This window comes from Cucumis melo, chromosome 2 (genome assembly GCF_025177605.1).
Source record: "Cucumis melo cultivar AY chromosome 2, USDA_Cmelo_AY_1.0, whole genome shotgun sequence".
Taxonomy (NCBI): domain Eukaryota; kingdom Viridiplantae; phylum Streptophyta; class Magnoliopsida; order Cucurbitales; family Cucurbitaceae; genus Cucumis; species Cucumis melo.
In genome coordinates, this window is record NC_066858.1 from 10010743 (window position 1) to 10034299 (window position 23557).

At 32.9% G+C, this 23557-nt stretch overlaps 1 protein-coding gene and 1 long non-coding RNA gene across 2 annotated transcripts; one reads left to right on the forward strand and one right to left on the reverse strand.

Moving 5' to 3' along the window:
* Nucleotides 1-8637: 8637 nt before the first annotated feature.
* LOC127148253 (uncharacterized) lies at nucleotides 8638-11389 on the reverse strand. Its single transcript, XR_007819115.1, has 7 exons — nucleotides 10898-11389; nucleotides 10704-10769; nucleotides 10162-10232; nucleotides 9738-9794; nucleotides 9414-9520; nucleotides 9205-9281; nucleotides 8638-8981 (listed from the first exon to the last, which is right to left on the reverse strand). It is a non-coding gene; the product is annotated as an uncharacterized LOC127148253 (long non-coding RNA).
* A 5081-nt stretch (nucleotides 11390-16470) lies between these two features.
* Nucleotides 16471-20745, forward strand: LOC103487471 (ycf20-like protein). The gene is made up of 5 exons (XM_008445801.3): nucleotides 16471-16482; nucleotides 17388-17515; nucleotides 17616-17681; nucleotides 19094-19574; nucleotides 20183-20745. Exons 1-4 carry the CDS (start codon nucleotides 16471-16473, stop codon nucleotides 19539-19541), a joined length of 654 nt encoding a protein of 217 aa, XP_008444023.1. The 3' UTR covers nucleotides 19542-19574; nucleotides 20183-20745.
* The last annotated feature ends 2812 nt before the right edge of the window (nucleotides 20746-23557 follow it).

Consider the following 23557-nt stretch of genomic DNA (forward strand, 5'->3'; position numbering starts at 1 on the left):
AAACATATTGTAAAATAATCATTTAAAATAAAGAATATAAACATTCGTGTAGATCGTTTGGATTTTATTATCAGATCGTTTAATTGCATAAACAATAGTTTATAGCATACCACTTGATCGTTTATGATTAATGATAACATCTTTTACACATATTTAAATATTATTTTAATATAAATACATGATCGTTTAACAAATATTTCCATTATGTAAAACGTATAGAAGGATCGTTTAGATTTACTAGCACGATTGTGTAGGTTTAAAAATATGATCGTTTACATGTGAATCAACGATCATTTAGATTTTATTATCGATCGTTTATTTGCATAAACATTCGTTTATAGAACACCACATGATCGTTTATGACAAACATAAATGCATGATCTTTTACATTTAAATCAGATATCATTTAGATGATAGTAAAGTCTAGATCATTGCATGTTCTTAATCGATCATTTACCCTTATTGTGCAGTTAGAGAAAGTCATTTGAGTTATAAGATTAAGGCCACATGGAGACCATGCAAAGAGTTTGGTATTTATGCATGTTGTACCTAATCAATTTGCATTTATTAACCTTTATTTAAATATTTCTCTATTTTATACTTGTTAGATTTAATAGTTTTTGATTAACTACGAGATCGTTTACATCTATCGTAACGACAATATGAATTATTATCAACATGATCGTTTAAAGCCACGTGGAGACCATGTGAAGAGTTTGCATGTTGTAAATAATCAATTAATTCCCATTTATTAGTCTTTCACAGAAAACTATTCATTTTTGGATCCTTCATATTCTTTTTAAACCTTTAGATTTAGGATTTCCAAAGTTTTCCTCTCAAACATTTTCCCCTCTCAAAATGTGCTTCAAGATGCTGTTATTTGAACCAAGAACAACAAGATCAAAAAGAAGAAGGAAAAAGTGTGCAAGATGCAGATGGAAAAGAATGAATGGTATCTTTAACAAAGGAAACTGTGATGGTAATTTCGAAAATGTCTATAAAAGACTATAGTAAGCTCTTACATACTTCCATGATCATGAATCCTCCTTCTCCTCCAAAAAATGCTGGACTTGGTCAAAATAAATGTATACCCTTTTCAATGGGTTACAAGCTTACAGAGCACGATGGAAATGGATCGAAGGTGGATTAAGAAGGATTGTATAGTTTTTTCTAGGGGTTATAAGCTTCCGAAACCAAATAAAAAAATAATGGAACGTGGGTTTGATAAATAACGAGTAAACTTTTTTTGATCGTGCAATGTATAAACACATTTTGTCCATGAACATTTACATTTTGAAACGTCCTATGTTTATGCTTTAAAAACATATAGGATTTTAAATATTAATTCCAGATCCAAAGTCTGTGCATGAACTTTTACATTTTATGAATGTATATTTTACATGTTCAGTAAAATTTACATGTAATAACATTTATAATAAATGTATAAGAACTTTTCAAACATTTCTCTGTTTTATTATTGTTAAACATTTACATTTGATAGTTTTGTATTAATTACAAGATCGTTAACTTGTATAACATTATCGCTTAAATTTTATAAACGATCGTTTAACATAATTAACATTATCGCTTAGATTTTGTAAACAATCTTTTAAAATAATTAGCATCACTACTACAAATTTGGGCTTTAAGGACGTAAACTTTGCGTGATAAAGACTTTCAACGACACAATTTTTGCGTCATTGAAGCCACTATCAAGAAAGGCTATTTAACGACACTTTGAAAAAAGTGTTATTAAATATGCTTAGATAACACCAAAATCGTGTCATTAATACCTTTATCTTGATGCAATAAATATGTCATCGTTATCTATAACTTGACACTAATATATTGTCATCAATACCCTTACATTGACGCAAATCATGTGTCATCGTTATCTATACCTTGACACTAATATATTGTCAATAATATTCTTACATTGACGCTTTAAATTTGTCACCGTTACCTATTACTGACACGAATATATTGTCATCAATAACCTTATATTGACGCTTTAAATATGTCACCGTTATCTATACCTTGACATAAATATATTGTCATTAATGCCCTTACATTAATACTTTAAATGTGTCACCGTAATCTGTCACTTGACATAAATATATTGTCATTAATACTATTACATTGACAATTTAAATGTGTCACCATTATCTACCACTCGACACCAATATATTGTCATTAATACTCTTATAACGACGCTTTAAGTGTGTCACCTTTCAATATAAATTGACACTAATATATTGTCGTTGTAAATCTTTTGTTACATAAAATTGTTGTCAAGAAATGTGCTATAACGACATTGTTTCTGTTTAATAAAGGCTTAGATGTCGACACATGTTTGGTGTCGTTATTCTTCATTTTTGCGACACATATTTTTCTATCATATATTTTGTGACAACCCAACCTTCCGGACTAAGCTGAGGTCAATACGTCAGCGGAAGCGTAAAGAAACTAGATGCGTCCATATGGCCTTCACGCATCCTTCTTGTCCCTTGCCGGTTTGCCCCTCGCCATACCCTTACCTGAAAAGTTAAAGAGAAAAGAGTGAGTATAAGAATATTCCCAGTAAGGGACCCACTACTGGGCCCGTTAGGGTAATAACAGTTAGCTTCCTATTAAGGGGTACCCTATATTAACAGTCTAGTGGTTCCGTAGAACGCACACTTCAATCAGTCTAGTGATCTCGTCAGATGCACATATCAGTCTCGTGATCCCGAAGGATGCACATATAAGTCTAGTGATCCCGAACGATGCACGTATCAGTCTCATGATCCCGAAGGATACATATATCAGTCTAGTGATCCCGAAGGATGCACATATCTGTCTCATGATCCCGAAGGATACACATATCAGTCGAGAAATCCCGAAAGACACCATGCCTGTAGGGTACGCTACCTCATAGATAAAGCTAACCGTTACCCTACAGTCTATACTAAACCGTCTACAACAGTCACATTACAATAACGTTCAAGTTAACGGTTCAGTTATAAGCTTAGCCAGTCAGACAGTTTAGGTTTAAACAACTGTCTCCTCAGTCGCTATATGAATATCTAATTCACACGTCATCGTGATGTTTCTTTAAATTCAGTCAACTAGTCAAATCATCACTTTGTAAAATCACCTGACGGTACTTCGTCTTAGTTCAAACCCTAGCGCATCTACAGGTAATCTATGTTATGCGTAACATCCATATTATGCATAACAGTCGCATTCAATCCATAGCACAGTTAACGGCGTATACACAACTTACACAAGAGATTTCCGAACTCTTAGTCTCTCCACAACATAACTCCATAACCAGTAACCCGACAACAGACCTTAACTTTACATAACATTAAGATTTTCATAATTCATCGACATACTATTCCAGTTAACAACACAGCCCATCAACATAACTACAATACACAGAACATCTGGGAATTGGTGCCTATCCGCAGAAACAACTCATTAAACGTATATAAGTACATAGGCTACAACTAACGATCATGTCACCTTTAATAAGTCCAGAGTGCATAATAGGGATGTTTTATAGGCAAACATGCATCAATCAATCCAATACAGTTGCTATCATATAATTCCCATGTGGGTTACTATATTTCCAGTTTCGGTCGAAGGTCCAGTAGTAAGAAATCCCTTACCTGAAATGTTGCTCAAATCCTTGTTCAATTCGATGTTCAACGAATCCACCTAAACACAAACATAAGGGTTTAACAATGACATCACCAAAAATCCACATTACAAAACGTTCCAAAGCAACTTCCACCGGCTTAACCAAATAGAGGAGAGTTGGCTCCAACTACACTTGTCGTAACAGCCCAGAACCTGAGCGTCACCTTGCTAACACCTTCAGGGTATCAATAGTTAATCCAACCAATCAGTTCAACATTTTAATCCGACATTTAAACTCACATTGACTATTGAAAACATTAGAAATTCCTCACATTGTCCTTACCAAAACTCACAAGGTCTCAGCACGGATAGAACGACTTACGCGGCTCGGTGAATCGAGAGATTGCCTTGGAAAAACGGCTCAGCTCAGCTTGGCTCTCGGCTCGCGGCTCGGCTCGACTCAGTCCTCGGCTCGTGACTCGGCTCGGCTCGTGGCTTGGTTTGCGGCTTGATTTATGGCTCAACGGTTCGTAGCTTGGTTCGGTTCGGGTCTGTACGCGACACAAAAATTATCGACGTGACGATGGCGTTTCGTGGACGACCGACGGCGGCACCGCAACGGAAAAGGAGGGGCGACCCGCTCGACTAAGGGCAGAAGCGGCCGATGGCCACTCGGGTACACGAAATGAAGAGAGAGAGCGTTGGAATGGCGGGCTTGCGAAAGGTCGAATGATCGATTTAGAGGACTCGTCTGCGGCTGGCCGTTCGTAGGCGGACGACGGGGACGTGCGGACGGTGAAGAACGATCGAGCTGGAGACGGAGAAGCCGACGATGATGCAAAAATGAAGAAGAAGAGATGGAGGTGGTGGACGACGGCGTCGGGTAAAGGAAGGAGGAAGAAGAAGAAGAAGAAGAAGTCGGGGGGGGGGGGGGGCGCGGGTAGTTTTTAGGGTTTTCCTTTTTTTTAAAAAAAATATATATATATATATATATATATATATTAAATAATAATAATAATAATAATAATAATAATAATATAATATAATATAATATAATTTATTATCATATTATTATTATTATATTATATCATTTCATATTATTAAAATTTATACCCTTCATTTTCTTTTTCTTTTCTCTTCTAAACCAAACAAAATTTAGCACCCAAAATTTTAAATTCCCGAAAATTAACATAAAAATGTTAAAACTTACCTCGAAATTTGGGGTGTTACATATTTCTTCTTTAAAAAAAAGTTAAATACTAAATTTCAACATTACCCACATAGATTTGGAAAGATATTTATATTGATAATAAAAAATATAACTTACATTATTGGTAAAGATTTTACAATAATCCAAAAGCTAAATTTACTGTAATATTACATGTATGTGTGACCTAATCTAATCAAACTGACATATAAATGAGAACTTGATCGATACCATGGTCCATGGATTCTTCAACTACCTGCAAATTTGAAAAAATAAACATTAGCCAACATTCATTACGGAAAATGCATAAGCATAAGCATAAACATAAACATTAAATACATGTCAAACATAAATCACCTTCTTAATAAGCAGACCAATAAACTTTTTAAAATAAGTGCCCAAAGTTCATACAACCAAGGTTTTTAATAAAAGACCCATAAGGAACGCAAAAGATTAAAAAAAAAAACTGACTATATAAGCATATGCATAAGCATAGTATATAAATATTGCAAATGTAAGTTTTGATTCAATCTTTATAGACCAAGAAATGTTCTAGTTTGAATCAAGTTGAAACTTAGCATAAACTTACCCTTAGCCCCCCCTTTTCTAAAGTAATTACAAAACAACATGTCTAAGCGGATTAAACAAAATAGCTTTTCAATGACTACCATAAATGCCAAATAGTCAACACAACAGAGTATCAAGTTCCTAAGTACATGTCAACATGATTCCTAAAACATATGTCTAAGCAGATCGTACAAAATAGCTTTTCAATGGCTATTACTACAGGATAATCAAAGCAACATTCCTAAGTACATGTTAACATGATTCCTAAAACAAAATAGTTAAGTTACGTTACAAAACATAAAGCACACTTACCTCTTTGTTTTACTAAATTCCCACTCCATATCTTAATTACTCTCTACAGAGGCTTCTTCTTTCTTACAAGTTTGGAAGTCCTAATAATGAATAATAAACTACGTAAGTTATACAATTATTGTTTCATATGCAACATATTAACTAATTATTTGATCCCTAACGAAATTCATGATAAATTAAGTTAACATCATTCTCAAAGTTATTCCAAGAACAAAAGTTGCAACCAGTGTTTTGAGAAAACAACAAACAATGTAACAAATAACAAACAATCTAAAATTTTACATTAGAAAGTGACTACAAAAATCCAAATAATATATAAAATGCAGTTGCAAAATAAGTAAGTTTCAAAACATTCTTACCATAAGGATTGGGAAGTGTTGCTATCAAAGATCTTTTGTAGTTCCTCTTCAAAATAAGTAATAATAACAATAATAAGAATAATAATAACAAGAATTTTTAGAATTATGTTAGAAAGAAACTATTAGAATTTTGGGATTCTTCTTCCTTTCTTATGCTGTCTAAACTAAAAAAGAAATTGTTTATTAACCCACCTATAATCGAAACTTCTTCTTCCTCTTCAAATAATTCCGGAATAAATTCCGAGAATTTAGAAGAAACTCTATCCAAATATAGTAGGGTAGAAAATCAATTGTCTCGCATTGAGAATAGACTTCAAAATTGGTCTATTCCAAGGCTTGAACCCAAAGAAATCTACGCTCATCATTTCTTCAATTTTAGAGAAAAGGATGTAGTAAGGATTTCAGAAGATAATATTCCGGTAAGTGAAGACTTTTCGGAATTTTATCTTCTGAAATCCTTACTACATCCTTTTCTCTAAAATTGAAGAAAGGATGAATGTAGATTTCTTTGGATTCAAGCCTTGGAATAGACCATTCAAGGTTGAGGGACGAGCCCTTATATAGATAAATGCATCTCCCACCGAGTTATCATTTATCCATACATGTGTAAACAATAATTTACAAAAGTAGACAGACAAAAGAGTGACTGACTGTTGGAATTTGTGTCCTAAAATTTGTATTTTGTTGTTTGATTCAATATAATTTATTATTCAATGTTGTAATCTAAAAATCAATAAATTTAGGTCTCGAGGCTATTTTATTGAGTTTGTCAAATACACTTGAACTTTATGTATAGACATAAATATGGATTAAGTTCAGGTTAATAGCCCAAATAGTCTATAGTATATGAATAAGGTTGGGCACCTTATTCTGGATAAACACTATGGATGCGGTCCGCTCTGTAGTTAGTACAAACGATGTAATCCTGAATCGTTCATGTAGAGACATGGAAGTAGGGGCATCTTATGTAAATGGTTTGCATAAGACTTGAACCACGAAGTAGTCACTTTTAGTTATAACACCATAAACTATAAACTAACTATTTCAATTATGATGACCTAGGTAACTTGATATTAATCTTGAGCTAACTATGAACTTCTGTTCATTCGGTAGTATCCTTAGATCTGTATAAGTGAGGGCATCTCAACATCGTTGGCCCAATAAGCCTCTCATTTCAGAGGTAAGACCAAGTGGATAGCTAAGGACATAGGGTGCAAGATAGAATTCACTCCTACCCACTTCTGGGATAGTAGATAGGTTGTTTCCTTAAGGACTGAATCCAAGTCTTGAACAAAGAGCCCCACCTTCTCATTGGTCCGAGAAGGATTCTGGTTTATAGGTTGGACCTCAAACCAATTGTTCAATAGTAGATCAGTGGGTCTTAAGGAGCAAGATGTAATCTCGGGGGTAAAACGGTATTTTAACCCAGCCAAGATTACGAACAACCTGTGAAGGATCGACTTACCCATCATAGTTATATCAGGTGGACAAAAATATATCTATAGTGAGGGGAGTGCAACTAAGAGTCTTTAGTGAAATGACTCTTTAGTTAACGAATGTTGTTTAACTATGGTCTAAAAGAGTTTAGATAGTTAATCTCGGATCGTTGGAGTCCATGATCTATAGGTCCATTGGGTTCCCCTACTAGCTCATATGGATTCAACTAAGAACAAGTATGTTGAAGTAATTCGATTTGTTCGAATAAAGATAAGAGAGAGAACCCGATATATATATATATATATATATATATATATATATATATATATATATATATAAGATATAAGTCAGTAGAAATAAACTTTAAGTTTTATGTTTAAATATGATTTAAATAAATATGAATATTGATTCATATTTAAAATCTTTAAAAGTTTAAAGAACGGTAAAAAAGTCAACATGTTGATTTTGAACTTTGACCGGATTTATATTCAAATATGATTTAAATTTTAAAGAAATGAATACGGATTCATACTCGAAAAGTTAGAATCAGTCAAGACGGGAAAATTAGTAAAAGGTCAAAAAGTTGACTTTTGACTAAGAAAAGTCAAAGTTTTACTTAAGTTGGTCAAATGACCAAAATGTCCTTTTGACTAATTACTTTATTAATTAACGGTTAATGGGAAATGTGGCAAATTATTATGAATTTGAAGCCACTAATTTCATTAAAGAGTTAATGAATTGATTAGGTGTTGATAAGATATGAAATAATTTACATGCAAATTTGCATGTAAATTTCATATAAAACTTCTCATTACCGAATGAGAAAAGAATGAGGTTTTCTCCGAAAAATACCTAAACGATTCACTCTCCATCTCTCTATAAAATTCTCTTTGCATAACCGAGTCCCACAACTCCGTTTTTGGTTCTGAGCATAGTATGTCAGCTTGGTGGTTGCCTTTGTTCGTGATATTCAAGCAAAGAAGCGTTGGATTAAAGAAGAAGTTCAGAACTACAAAGGTAAGAACATCGTTTACCTTTTGACTTTTCATTTAAGTCCATCACTTAGTAGATGCATGTTATCTTCTAAATCGTTTAGATGCATATAGAGTAAAGCATGATCCTTTAAATTTCGCTGCTGCATGTCTCTAGTACTTAATTCTTTTCCATCACCGACAAGACAAGACCCTTGTCTAACATCTTTTCTTTCTTTTTGAAAATGTAAAAGATTACAATAAGATTTAGGTGGGATAAGACCCCTACTATCCTTATCTTCTCGTAATCTAAAAGATACTTAATAATGACTAAAATACAAACAAAAAAAGCAAGATTGACAAACAAACAAAATATAATTATTAAAGAAAAGCTGAAAAGATATGTCTACCAATGTCTTCAAGCCTCTTTTGGTAATTTCTTCTTTAAGAAAGATGACGTCACCCGACTTTATCTTTTAAGTACTGTAGAGCTTTGTCTCTTCCCTGTCCCAACATGTAGCAAATAAAGAAATAATAATAATGTTTAAAACAAGAGCATAACAATAAGTTGGGCTTTAGTTGACAAAAAACAATGCTCCAAAGTATGAAATGCCTATGAAGATAAGACAATCGAAACATAAGCAATAGATGATGAAATCGTTTTGTAAAATTTAAATCAAATCCAATGTTTTTTTGAAAAACCGAGTAATATGAGCTCAAGACAAACCTCAGGTCCCCGTAACTGTACCACAAGCCCTTTTTCACTACAATTTCCATAATTTCAGCACAATCTAAAATGCAACCCTGTGGAGAGAAAAGAGTAACATATGAAGTGAGAATAGACGATATTTTCCAAGGGCTAGAATACGAACCAGTTTACCTACTCCATCTCTAAAGATAATTTCAAACTCAGCTTGCTTGTATGGCATTCATTACCTGTAGAAAACCCATTTTAGAATAAGACGTTGACGCTCTGCAGAAAAGATTGGAAACTCAACAAAGCATCGCCCCTTCCTTAATACTTTTCTATATTAAATGATAACCTGCACATAACAACAAATAATATTCACTCTCTACCAAGCCTTAGTTGTTATGAATCATCTTCCCTAGCAAGAAATCTTAAATTGAGAAGGGGATAAAAAGTCTTGACCAGTTTCATTATTTTATATTTTCAAATGAATATGATAGAACCTACTATCTGTACAAAGTGAACGAGAAATCATAGGAAAGAAAAAGGTTCATATAAATTGACAGTTTTACCTTGCTCTTTTGGACTCTAACATGAACTCGAATCTCAATTTCTTCATCTCCTTTAGCCTTAAGAAAGAAGAAAGCACACGGAATAGAGCTCAACTCAATTGGATGTTATGACATATGCAAGTTTAATTGCTTCTATACTTGGTTCAATCTGTCTTTAAAAGAAAGGGAATAACTATTAATTGGTCAAGGTAAACAAAATAATAGAGAGCATTCTTACGGACTTTACCTTTCCAATAGGACGTATTTTAAGTCACTTCAAGATACTACTTAGCTTTAAAATAAACAATTTTTTTTTTTTGATTAAGCATAAAGCACCAAAAAGGAGATTATGTCCATTCATTTGTTTTGATTGTTAAATTTTTCGTATAGCAAGCTATTATAGAGTTAATCACAATAAAGGAGAAATCTAAAAGAATAGAGTTACCATATATAATCCTTCCATTGGAGCATGAACTTCACCTTTGAGTAATTCGGCCAACAACCAGAATGCATCCTCTTCACTCATATAGAGAAGCAACAAATCAGTTAAAAATCTCATCCCCTACACACTTAAAAGTATTACATACCATTCACTACCAAATACAATTGTTAATATACATATGATTGATGCAAAAAGAAGATTCATACCTGAACATATCCAACATTCCTATCAAAAACTAAATATGCCTTGAAGACATTGTAGAGAGATATTTGACTAAGTAACAAAAAAAACCGTAAAATTAATCACATATTGACTTTGTTGAATTAGATATGTGTATAGGTTTTTATACTCTATTGATGACTAATGAAAATGAAAGGTTACCATTGTATGCATTCTCATACAAACGCACAGAAACACACTCAATAGCAGCTATGTAGTTGGGTAACATAATCGTCAAACACACTCACTTTCACCCTGAAATATGGTTATCCAAAAACGCTATTTATACCATGCTCTAAAAATTTAAACCAATCAAATAAACTTACATTTGGAAAAGTTGACTTCAATGAATGGGAACTTCTCATAAACTTCCTCTTCATAAACTTGTCTTGCTGCCATAAAATAATGGAAAACAATAAGCCATCAGATGCAAAAAGTGTGTACTAGAAATGAAAGACGCTTAACATATTTAACCTATTCATAAATACATTATTAAAAAATAATTTGCTAAAACTTTAACCTAGATGTTTTTTTCCATCAACCATGTACCACTGTACCAGTCGCCGCAGCTCTTCTTTTCCTCGGAGCTCGTGGCGACGACATCATCTGCATTTCTCTCTATTCATCCGAGCGTAGTAAACCTCCAATCTGTTACTCTATTGTCTTCGTCTCGATCCCATCCAGATCTATCTCTCTATTTGTTCATGATTCATAAACCACGAATAACGTTTAGATCCGTCTGTTCGTCTGCCCGTCTGTACATCTGCTCTGATCGTTCATCTCTCCGTTCGTTTAGCACAACCTCACGTCGTAAACCACTGATCCCATTTGTTCGTCTACTCTGATCACACATCTTTCTATTTGTCTCTTCGTTCATTTAGCATCAGCCATGTTCTTGAGAAGACAAATCGATGGCTACAACTATATTTAGAAGGGGACATCAAGATGCAAAACTGGGGAAATAGATGAAATAACTAGGAGAAGAACATAATTGGGAAAATAGGGAAAAACAAAGAAGGAGAGGAGAGGAGAGAAAGTGACCATAATTTCATGACCAAATGAAGGGGATGAGAAGGAGTTTGTTTTGCAAAGCTTCAAAGTGACGCCTAAAAAGAGGAGAGAAAATGGCCCTAAAATTTTAGCGCTCAATTGAATTTTTTTCTTAATATTAATTGTCATGGTCTTTTATATTTTATAGCCTACTTTTGAAAAGGTCATATTGAATAGCTATAAAAAGGCCTATTTGTTGTAGTGTAGTGATATTAGCATAGAGGGCAGAGATGCAGACTTGCTATTAACTATAAGGTATATACCAGATAATATGAATCTTCAAAGTAAAAAAGAAAAGGACATGCCATAAATGATTACTAGTCTTCCACTTATGAGTCAACTACTTCTAATTTGTGAGATGCTACCATCAAGTACTGTCAAAGATCTTGCATTAGTTCCATTGGTATATATACCTAAGGAACAAATTTTGAAAACTCATGAAGTGCCACCATCTATTTTAGTTGTAAATGAAGAATCTCAACCAGTATCTCTGTGTAGTCCTTTGAATTAACAGTTTGTTTCTTATCTAATATCATGCATTGTAGTAAATACAAAAAAGAAAAGAAGATGAAGTAGTTACTTCGGTTGAGATACAAAAAGAAAATGAACCAGTAACTGAGAAACAAAGTTTAACAATTGACTTAGAATCTCTATTGGTATGTATATATAAGAACTCTATAGTCCTTTGCATAAATTGTTTTTTCTTTCTAATTTAACATTATGTATTCTAGGAAATGAAGGAACAACGTACACCAATAAAGAGAAGGAAGCTAAGTAAAACAGAATATGAAAAAGTGTATGTTCAACAAGTTAATCCACCTATACAACCTACTAAAGTCATATCAAAACCTACATTACCTATCCCAGATGTCAAATTGCGGAACATAGATAAATATAATCCCTTGTGATCAGTGGATCCAACATTGTGGAAAGCATACTTAACTTGAAAGAGATCTAGAAAAATAAATAATGAAGAGAGGACAATAGTGTTCTCATTCAGAAAGAATGAATTTTTCAAAACGCTTGAACAAAACACATGGATACTAGGAGACGTAAGTATTCTTTCCAAAAAAATTTAGTTTATATATACAACTACACAATCGACTACAAGATTCTTTATTTAACTAAACATTCATTTATATATAATACATGATCCCTTAATTGGCTAAGCACTAAAAAAATGTTGTATATGATCACTTAGTTTTGAAAAGAATGTTGTAAACGATCACTTGTATTTGTTAGGCGATGGCTTGAATTTTGATAAGTTATCGCTTGTATGTGCTATGAGATCACTTGTATTTACTAAACGATCGTTTGACTTTTTGTAGAACATGAATTTGTTATTGTATAACGTGCAGAATAAGATGTTACAAAAAAAGCATCTTTGCAGCTATAATTTTGCAGTAGTAGATTCGTCATTTATGGTTAGTTATTCTTCTTTAAACTTTTTTTTGTATAGAAATTAAACTACATAATTATATTTTGGCCAAAACTTTTTTATTTGTTCTTCAAGTCTGGCATCAACAAAGAACCCACAATTAATCAACGACTTTTTGAAGATCTTGTGCTGACACCAAACAATAAGAAGGTTAAATGGACTAACACACAACTGCACACATAGCTTTATGGTGGGAAAATGATTTTGATTACTATTTTAATTTAGTTATTGGTGCAATCCCAGATAAAGTAGGGTGGCAACTACGTGATTGCTGCATCAACATAAAAGAACACTAGATGACTATTGCAGCTAACATAAAGAAATGCAAAATCTATGTGTTTGACTCTATGCCAAACTATGTTCAACAATAACTTGTTGATGAAGCTTTTGCAATGCTTGCACGATGCATCCCCTCACTGGAAATTGCTATTGGATTACATGAGCAAATAAAGCGTTTCAAGTATGGCCCTTGGCCAATATTAAGATCGAATACCACATTGCAATAAGGCGCTTCATTAGATTGCGGGATTTTTTGTGTTAAATTTATTGAATGTCTTGTAACAAATACAAATCGTAATTATCTAATTATGCAAAACATGAAACTGTTTAGACAACAATATATAATAGAATTTTGGGCAAATAAATTCTATTGGCAAATCAAATGTTTGTTTGGGTTGATGTACATATACAATTTTTACTTTTTAATTTTAATCACCTTTTAATTGAATGTTTGTATTTGTTTAGATTGTTTTTAGAAAATTTTTTTATAAATATATAGAAATGATCGTGTACAGAAATATAAAAGATCGTGTATGTAGCTTCAAGCGATCGTGTATATATACCACAATAAAGTTTAAACGATCGCGTATTTTACGACAAATCTAAACGATCATGTAATACATCATAGACCACCACAAACTTAAGTTAAAACGATCTCCTAACTATATTTAAACGTACAATTATCAAGCCAAAATGATTGTATGGTGCACATCACACAATTGTTTAGTAAAGTGTAAACGATCTCTTAACTAAATCTAAAAGATCATGTTATTAAATCTTCATCATCTTTGTAGTCATTCACCAACTTTAATGTCATATATTTATACATACTATTATGTATTAGAATGAAAGAAAAAGATCACACATTTTCATTAATTGTTCAAACCTTGCTTACAAGTCCTACTACTATGCCCTTTACAATTATAGTTGGAACATCTAGTTGAACTACTAAATTCCCTAACAGATGGAATTCTTTGTTTTCTTGGTCTTCTAGTGCCGTTTAAAGACTGAAGGTAATGTTTTCATGACAGAATCTTCAACTCTCCAATCTAAATAAGTTCCAACAGGTTTAATACAACCACTGTATGTTGCTGATAGCATTTCTCTATAATAAAACTCAGATACATAAGAATAGGTATCTAAATTAAACATTCGTAGAATAGAAAAAGCATGCGCACAAGGAATTTCTTTAATACATCCCTAATTGAACCAAGCATCGTAGCTACAGGTAGTTCTCTAATGTCTTTAAACACTGAATTTACATTTTTTACACAATTTGATGTCATCATTCTATACCTTCGTCTATGTGAATATGTCCTAGACCACTTCTCAAAGCCAACACTACTAAGATAATCTATGGTATTTGGACAAACGGACTTCATGCATCTCATGTGGTACTCAAATTCATCGACGGTTTAGGTATAAGCACAACTAAAGAAATATTTATCAAGTAGTGGATCTTTAAAATGGAGTTTCAAGTTACTTAAAAGATGTTTTGTGCAAATACAATTCCCAACATTAGGAAACACTCTTAAAACTCCTTTAAGGATGCTAAGATGCCTATCAGAAACAATGACTAAATTAGCTTGCTCTAGAAAACTACCTCGTATCTTCTTCAAAAACCATGTCCATCATACATCATTTTCAGAATCTATAATGACGAAAGCAAGAGGAAAGATTTGATTGTTACCATCTTGTGATAAGGCTGTTAATAGGATGTCTCCAAACTTACACTTCAAAAATGTCCCATCAACATAAATAATAGGTCTACAATATTTCCACCCCTCAATTGATGCACCAAAAGCCATAAATCAAAACTTGAAATGACCACTATCATCCATTTCTAAAGCAGTGCATGTACCTATAATAATTACAAAATATTTCTATCAACAGAAACAAAAAAGAACAGAAAGAATGTGATAGATGCTAATATTTGTCTATCTAGATAAACTGTGATATTTGTCTATCTAGATAGGCTATGATATTAGTCTATCCACATCTATCTGCAAATGAATTTAAATTTCGTATACAAGACTGATTGTACCTATGTTAGATAATTCAACCAATTTATCAAAAAATCTTAAAATTGATGCATACAATTCAATTGTCACTTTTAATTTTAATATCTTTACTATATGTTGTTTCGCCCTCCAAGCTTTTTGGTAACTTATATTAACTCCAAGATTTGTACGAACCTTATGAACAATCTCTTTTGGAATGGAACGATCAGTAGACATGACCTAAAATCATCTATCAAACAACTATCAATTACTATTGAAGAAGCATGCATGTGAGAACTTTGGGCAATACTCAATGAACAATCATGGTCAGAAATGTATTTTCGTAGCATCCACAAATCACTGTTCTTATAACGAGATACTCTAATATATCATTTGTAGCCTTCTTGCAGAAATCTAAAAAAACCTCAAATTTGATATTGTAGTCTTAAATTGAAAGTTGTTTTTCACTTCTACTATGCAAAAGTTATGCAAAAATACTTTGAAAGCACTTCTTTATTTTCAAATAAACTTTTTTTTTCCTTCAAATCAGAATAATAAGAGATATCTCTTATAACTTCATCATTTGAAATAGAAGAAGAAGAACATATACTCAGTGACATATCAACATTCTCCCGCACACTACTAGAAGAAGATGACAGTTCCAAACAATTAACACTTACATGGACAACTAATGGATGTCTACTAATTGCATCTTTCAAAAACTAAATACCAAGCAACATCATTGTCTATTTTTATTGGCACCACAGTTTGAACATTACTTTTATGAAAATCAAGTAAAACAGATAATTCTACTGATTCATCCAATTCAATTTGTTCACATGTCAAAGCAACCAAAGAATTAAAGCTGATTCGAATATCTACCAAAATTTCAAACACTAAGTAATTCTCGTAAACATTACAGTCATTCCATTGACCTCCATAGAAAACAACAATAGGAATAGACATTGTAATCTGTAAAAAAAAAGAAAAAAAAATATAAGTAAGTATTTAATGGTGATAGAAAGAAATAGATAGACATATATCGCAGAATAAAATGTACAAAAAGATAAAAATAAATACAATGCAAAAATAAATAGACGATCGTGCAAAAAAGATAATAAATGCTAAACGATCATTTGACAATGCTAAACGATTGTATAAAATAAAGTAAACGATCGTATAGAATAAATTAAACGATTGTGTTGACTTAGGTACACGATCGTTTAAACACGCTGATCATATTTAATATTGAAAATGATTGTGTTCATACAGATAAACGATCGTGTTCATATAGGAAAACAATTGTGTCTATATAGATAAACGATCATGTTGATAGAGGTAAACGATCAGATAATTCAATGAAAATTATCGTGAAAAACTTCAAACTATCGATCTTCATAATGAAATATAGAAATCTTACAGTAATTGAAGTTCTGAACATTTGAAATGAAAAAGAACTTTAAAATTCTTACAAACAACAAAAAGCGACATTCATACTGAAATATAAATTTTTAGTTCGACGTAAATGATCATCAAAATCTTAAAACTAACGATCTTCACAACGAAATACAGAATGTCTTACACTAAGATTTAAATATTCTATCTTGATGTGGAAATATATAATTCTGAACGAAATTTTATAATCAACTAAGGAGTTCAAACAAAAACAATATTTAGAATACTCACCGAAACCAAAATCACTAAGACGATATTGACAGAGTAATATATAGACAATCTTGATTGTCCAAGATGACAAGAAGAGGAACGATGTTATCGAAGATGATGAATATGAGAAAGAATGTTGTCGAAAATTATAAATAAGACAAAGAATGATCAAAATGAAAGATATATAAAAAACAAGATGAATACGAAAACGATAGTTAAAAAATCAGGAAGAAGAAGTATCAGTTTTGAAAAATCGTTATAAAATAGTAAAGCCAAATATGAAACTATATCATTACCCTTAGTGGACTTGTTATACAGTCCTTGTATTTTGTTATATCAATAAAAGTTTGCCCTTCATTAATTCACCGTAACTATATCATTTAAAATAATTTTCTTTTTTAGAGAAAAAAAAAAAAAAAAAAACAGAAAAGGATAAAGGTACCCCGCAGTCGCCACCCCCTCATGTCTACCTCTCTCTCACAGCCATTTGCAGAAATCTCCAACCGACAGCCCCTCCGTCGCCGTTGGCCGCCGTTCGACCACTCGCCACCGCCGCCCACGTTGGTCCGATAAGTTAGGCGCCGCCCACCGATCTTGGCCATCATCCCTCTCGGGTCTGCTGTTCGCCGCGGTCATTGCTACGCCTCTTCTTGGCGTCCAGTGCCTCCACCTTCGTTCTTGCGGTCTTCTCCGGAATTTCGTTTGGGTGAGTTTTTGTATTAGTTGAAAAGATGTTTTTGAGGTATCAAGAATGCCTGTTAACTGATAGTCTCAGTATATTGACACCCATTGTTTTTCGATTTTAGATTGAATATCAGAATTGTTGTTAGTTACTGTCCAGCAAGTTCGGGACCGGTTTCGGCAAGATGTGGGTAAGTATTTGTCTTTGAGGTTTGAGGGTCGTTTGGAATGTTAAGGATGCTTTAAATTAAGTTTACAATTCTTGGCGGTGGTCTATGTTCGGGTTGGGTTACTTGATTGAAGTTTTGAAGTAGTTTTGGATCAAACCGCGAGTTGGGTAAGTCGTGCAGTATGGAGTTTTTGTTATAAGTTAAATGTATGTTTGGAGTGAATTATAAAGTTTGGAATGAGTATGCAAGATGTTATTCGAATGTTAATAAATCACACTCATCCATTAATGTTTAGATTTGTGGAAAGATTTGTAGATTGAACAAATGTTGATTTTAGTTTTCAGTATAGAAGCTGTCTCTTTTGATTGTAGATTGTCTAACAAATGGCAATGTGAGTATGGAAGTGGGCATCTTCCAGATGCGTGCAGTAATATTGCACTCCAGATTATTGACAACAGCAAATTATAGCCCTCAAGGATCATGTCTTACTAATATGCCCTGCCTAATCCACTACTGGGGCTATGAGGCTATCTTTAATGGACACAGTTCAAGCTTTCTCCTGAAATCTGCACCTTTTCCTCGAAAAAGGTTCGCGTGGAATTTTTAAACTTGTATTACGCCTTGTTAAGAGGCCTGGGCTATTTTTCTTGCGTATATTTCCATTTTAATTGTTGAATCCTTGGGTAATTAGATGACTGCTTATACTATATTGAGCACTAGAGAGGAATATTAGTTCTTTAGAGAGATTGAAAGATCTTGGGTGGAGGTCTGAGCGTCGCTAGGTTTAAAGCATCTGTACGGGTGTATGCACTCTTTGTTTGTAATTGGAGCCGGCTCTCCTAATTATTGTTAGGACCAATGTTTCAAAAAGCCCGCTTGGAGCGCGCCTAGGCTTAACTCTCAAGGCTAAAGTTTAGCACCTTGGTTTGAAAAAGCAGGCTCATGAAATAAGGCACAGCTTAGGTGCACGCCTTTTGTGAAGCCCCATGGCTCAAAGCCCTGGGCCTTGGGCCTTTTCATTATTTATAATAAAAGTAATAATTGGGGTTTTATTTTTCTTTATTAACTAAAAAGATCAAATTTAGTAAACCCAAATGCAAAATTTCTTGTGTTTAGAGGGCTTTTTTTTCCTATACGTCCACTTTAACCAAGCTCTCTCATTAATGTAGTACGTTTATATATAGTGTGCCTCGCAGAAAACTATTGCGTTGAGCCCTAAAAACTATTGCATTGAGCCCTGAAGACTATTGCGTTTTCTTGTGGGTTGACGTTTAAGAAACACTGGTTGGGACTTGGACTCTTTATGTGAATTTGTTCTTTTGTATCTTCTTGTGCATTCTTTCAGTTTTCTCAACAAAAGCTCGGTTTCGTATGAAAGGAAGTTTATTTACTAATGCTGTTATGAACACTGTTTGTGATGTTACTTGTAACAGTTTCCAGACAAGTAGACATGTCAACAAAATAGCCTTTGCATTAGATACAGGTGGGGTATCTAGTAGTGGTGGGGGAGACAATGTCGATGATGGTGATGAGTCCAATCTGGGTCGTACTCGATTAGGCAGGCTAGTTAGTTCAGGTGCCAGACAGTTGCTGGAAAAACTGAACTCAGCAAGAAAAAACTTCCCTACAAAGATATTTTTGCTTCTTTTGGGTTTCTACACAGCGAATGCACTTGCTACAATTCTTGGACAGACGGGTGATTGGGATGTTTTGGTTGCTGGTGTGGTGGTTGCTGCTATTGAATGGATTGGTATACTCATGTACAGGAAGCCTCCACCTCTATTAACTAGGAGGTTGAAATCATTTATTGTGATGGTTAACTATTGGAAAGCTGGTGTGTGCTTAGGCCTCTTTGTCGATGCGTTCAAATTAGGGAGTTGAAAGATGTTGCTTCCTCAATTGAAAAAAAAAAAGGTAATTCTTTTTACCTTAGAGGAAAATCATTTCTGCGTAAGGCAAGCATTTTTTTTCATTTGTGTTTCTTTGTAACTGTGTAACCTTATAGATATCTTCTGTTCCAGGATGTTACTGTACTATAATCCTTTGCAATTTCCATTTTTTAATAAGAAATTTTACTAATTAATGCATGAACTATTTAGAATTTAGAGTGGGAAAACAGAAAATAATTAGACAGGTTATGTGACTGCCTGCTTTTATATATTTTCATCTTCTCCCAAGTTGATTAGAAGAAGAATCTGTCTCGGATTTGAAATAAGTTGTCGATATATGAACAGAATCCATCACGTTCTATTCTGTTTGAGAAATGCTGTGGATTTTTTTAATTGTAAAAGGCACCCCTAAAGAAGGGTGTCAATTACAATTTCACACTTAAATATATACAATGTTAAAATTAGACCACTAAACTTACATAGTAGAAATTGTACAATTGTATAAGTTTGAGACTTCGAGGTCCAATTTTTTTAATGGAAAGTTTGAGATGTAATTGCAATTACCACTGTACCACACTCGGAAAAAAGAGAGCGCTAATCTAACTGTATTTATTGAATCAACTGTTTATGCAGGGAAAAGTAAACAAACAAAGAAAGTAAAACAGGAAAAAGAAAATTGATCTTAGCCGGGAGGACGTGAGAGTCATCCTCTAAAGTAGTCTCCAACTTTGGAGAAATTGAAGGCTTTTGATGGGCAATCAATGGGGGCTGGTGCTGCTTCAATCCAGATCTTCCCACTATTTGAATAAAACCCCCTTTATTCTTTTAAACACAGAGAGCAAGAGATTTGGGTGATTAATGTGAATTTTAAGCATGCATTGGTTATAGAGAGAATAATGGTTCTCTTTATATACATTATAAGAAAGAAAAGTTGGTGAATAGAAATAGGAGGCTTTGGTTGTCTTGAGGGAGAACACTGGTGGTAAACATCAAAGGCCAGGTGGGAATCTTCGCAAAGTTTAAAGGGCTAGAAAGTAATTTCATTGGGTGTAACCATCAGTTATTTTCTATGTTTGGTTCATGGGAAAAACTACAAAGTTGTTAACCATCACCGTCATATTTGGTTTTTGTCATAAATTTAGTAGTCGAGATTCAGTCTGTTCTTAATGTATTTGATTCGATTTTTTTCCCATTTATTCCTTTTGTTTTGTTTACCATTTTGCTTTTGTTTCTATTTTTTCCTTCAACTTGTTTTGACATTTTTTTAATCTAGGAAACATAACTCTTCATTAATATAATGAAAAGAAATCTAATGCTAAAAAACACAAAGAAACAAAACAAATAATGAGTAAAATGAAAAATAACAATAGCACCAAAGTATCAAATAAGTTTATGAGATAAAAGCTCTTCAGTTTAGACAAATGTCTTGAATAGAAAGCTTTCCAAAAGATTTGGGTAGATAGCACCAGGCGGAGCCATTTCAAATTGTTGGAGGGTTGAAGATTTTTTTATGAAAAGCTCTCAAAATTCTTTTAAACCATAATTCAACAAGAAAGGCTTTTAACTGCATTCAAACTCTCTGTTTAGACATTTTTTATCTTGTGATAAAGTGATCATGAAACTCTTATCAGTATATCTTGCAACTCATACTGTTTGTATGTTTTTATTTGGTGACTTGCCTCTTAAAAACATTTTCAAAGTCAACGTTGAAAGTATAATTTCTTAAAAAGCTTAGTTTTAACATCTTAAAATAGGCTCATTGAAAAGGTGAAAAATGTAACGTGGATCAAGTTTCGATATATAGTACAAACAGTCTATAGCATATAAATAAGGTTGGACGCCTTATTCTAGTGATACTATAGTTGTACTCGCTTTATAGTTAGTACAAAAAATGTGATCTTGAATCATTCACGTAGATAAGTGGAAGTAGGGGCATCATATGTAAAGAGTTTATATAATATTGAACTCATGAAATAATCACTTTTAAATTATAATACTGTTGATGGTATAAAATTGACTATTTTGATTATTGATAACCTAGATAATTTAATTTTAATCTTGAGTTAACTATGGTTCACACGAAATTATCCTTAGATCTACATAGGTGAGGGTAGCTCAACAACCCTATGCTTAATAAGCCTCCCATTTTAGAGGTATGATCGAGTGGATAGCTCTGAGATAGGGTGCGAGACAGAATTTACTCTTATCCACTTTAGGGTTAGTAGATAGGTTGTTCCCTTAAGAACTGAAACCAAGTCTTGAACAAAGAGCCTCACTCTCTCATTAGTCCAAGATGGATTCAATTTATAAGTTGGACCTTAAATTAATTGTTCAATAATGGATAACCGAAGTTATGAACAACCTGTCAAGGATTAACTTACAAATCATCGTTATATAAGATAGATACAAATATATCTATAGTGAGTGGAGTGCAACTATGGGGCTTTAGTGGAATGACCTATTAGTTAACGAAGGTTAATTAGCTCGGTCTAAAAGGGTTTAGCCAGTTAATTTCAGATCGTTGGAGCCCATGATCTATAGGTCCATTAGATTTTCCCTACTAGCTTATATAGAATTAACTTAGGACAATATGATGGAATAATTCAAATTGTTTGAATTAGGTAAAGAGAGAAACCAACGAATATATGTGATATATCCAGCTGTTATCAGTTTGAGATAAAGCTTTATGTTTAAATATGATTTATTATTAAAAATATAAAAGCATATTCATATTCGGAAGCTCGAAATTGATGGGAATGGTTAAAGTTTTAAAAAGTCAAAACTTTGATCAGCTTTATATTCAAATGAGATTTGAATTTCGAAAAAATGAATGCAAATTCATGCTTGGGAGGTCAGAATTAGTCAAGATGGATAAAATGGTAAAAAATCAAAATGTTGACTTTTGACTTGAAAAAGTTAAAGTTGCAATTGACTTGAATGGTCAAATGACCATATTGCCTTTGGACTAAAGTTAGAGAAAAAATCCAACATTTTGTTGGATAATCCCACCAACATTAGTGGGATAAGTGACTACATGAGATGTAAATATCTAGCTTACTAAGTTCCACAAATGGTTAATGAAATGTTAGTTGTTAAGATTTGATAAACTAATTACATGTAATTTTGCATGTAATTAGGTTTTGTAAAGACCTTTTTTTTCGAAGACTTTTGAAAATTTTGTTATTTTTATTTATAAAATTTATATCAAAGTCATATTTCTCTCTCAAGTCTCACCCAAAATTAAACCTCCAATTTACATCTTTCTCACTTAATTCCTTCACTTATCAGGTCCCACAACTCGGTTCTAAGTTCGGAGAGCGGGTAAACACTAGTGGTGGTCCCGAGTTCATGTTCGTAAGGAGATTACGATGATTGAAAAGCTTCAAAGGTATGATCTTCTTTTAACCCTAATTTTGTTTAACTCGAGTAGTGTTGCATGTTAATTTCTAAATAGATCCTATTTTTTCGTTGCACATGTCTCATGTTCCATAGTTTAATACATATTTAACAAGTTTTTGTTAATATTTTTCCATCTCACAAACATCTCCCAAATATCTTTTAAATCTCTTACAACTTTCAAACTTCAAATATTCAATATCAAATCAACCATATACTTCTTTTATGTGATTCAGGATGCTTCTACACAAGTTTTAGGAAGTTTTTAGCTACTGCTTTTCTATCTTGCAAATATCTCATAAATATCTCATACATATCTCGCAAATATCTAGCAATATCCAAATTTGAAATATCGGACTCCAAATCAATTCTCTACTTGTTTTAGGTGATTATGGTGATTTTACAACATGTTTGATAGAGTTTTTTAGCTGCTATTTTTGTAATTTACAAACTTCAATTTGTTGGATTTTGTGTCCCAAAACTTATAGTTTATAAATTACATTTAGCAATCTAATTATTGAATTATTTATTAGTCAAATAGCATACTATAATCTTGAATCCAATAAACTAAAGTCTCAAGGCTATCTTGTAGACTTGAACTTTATATGGAGA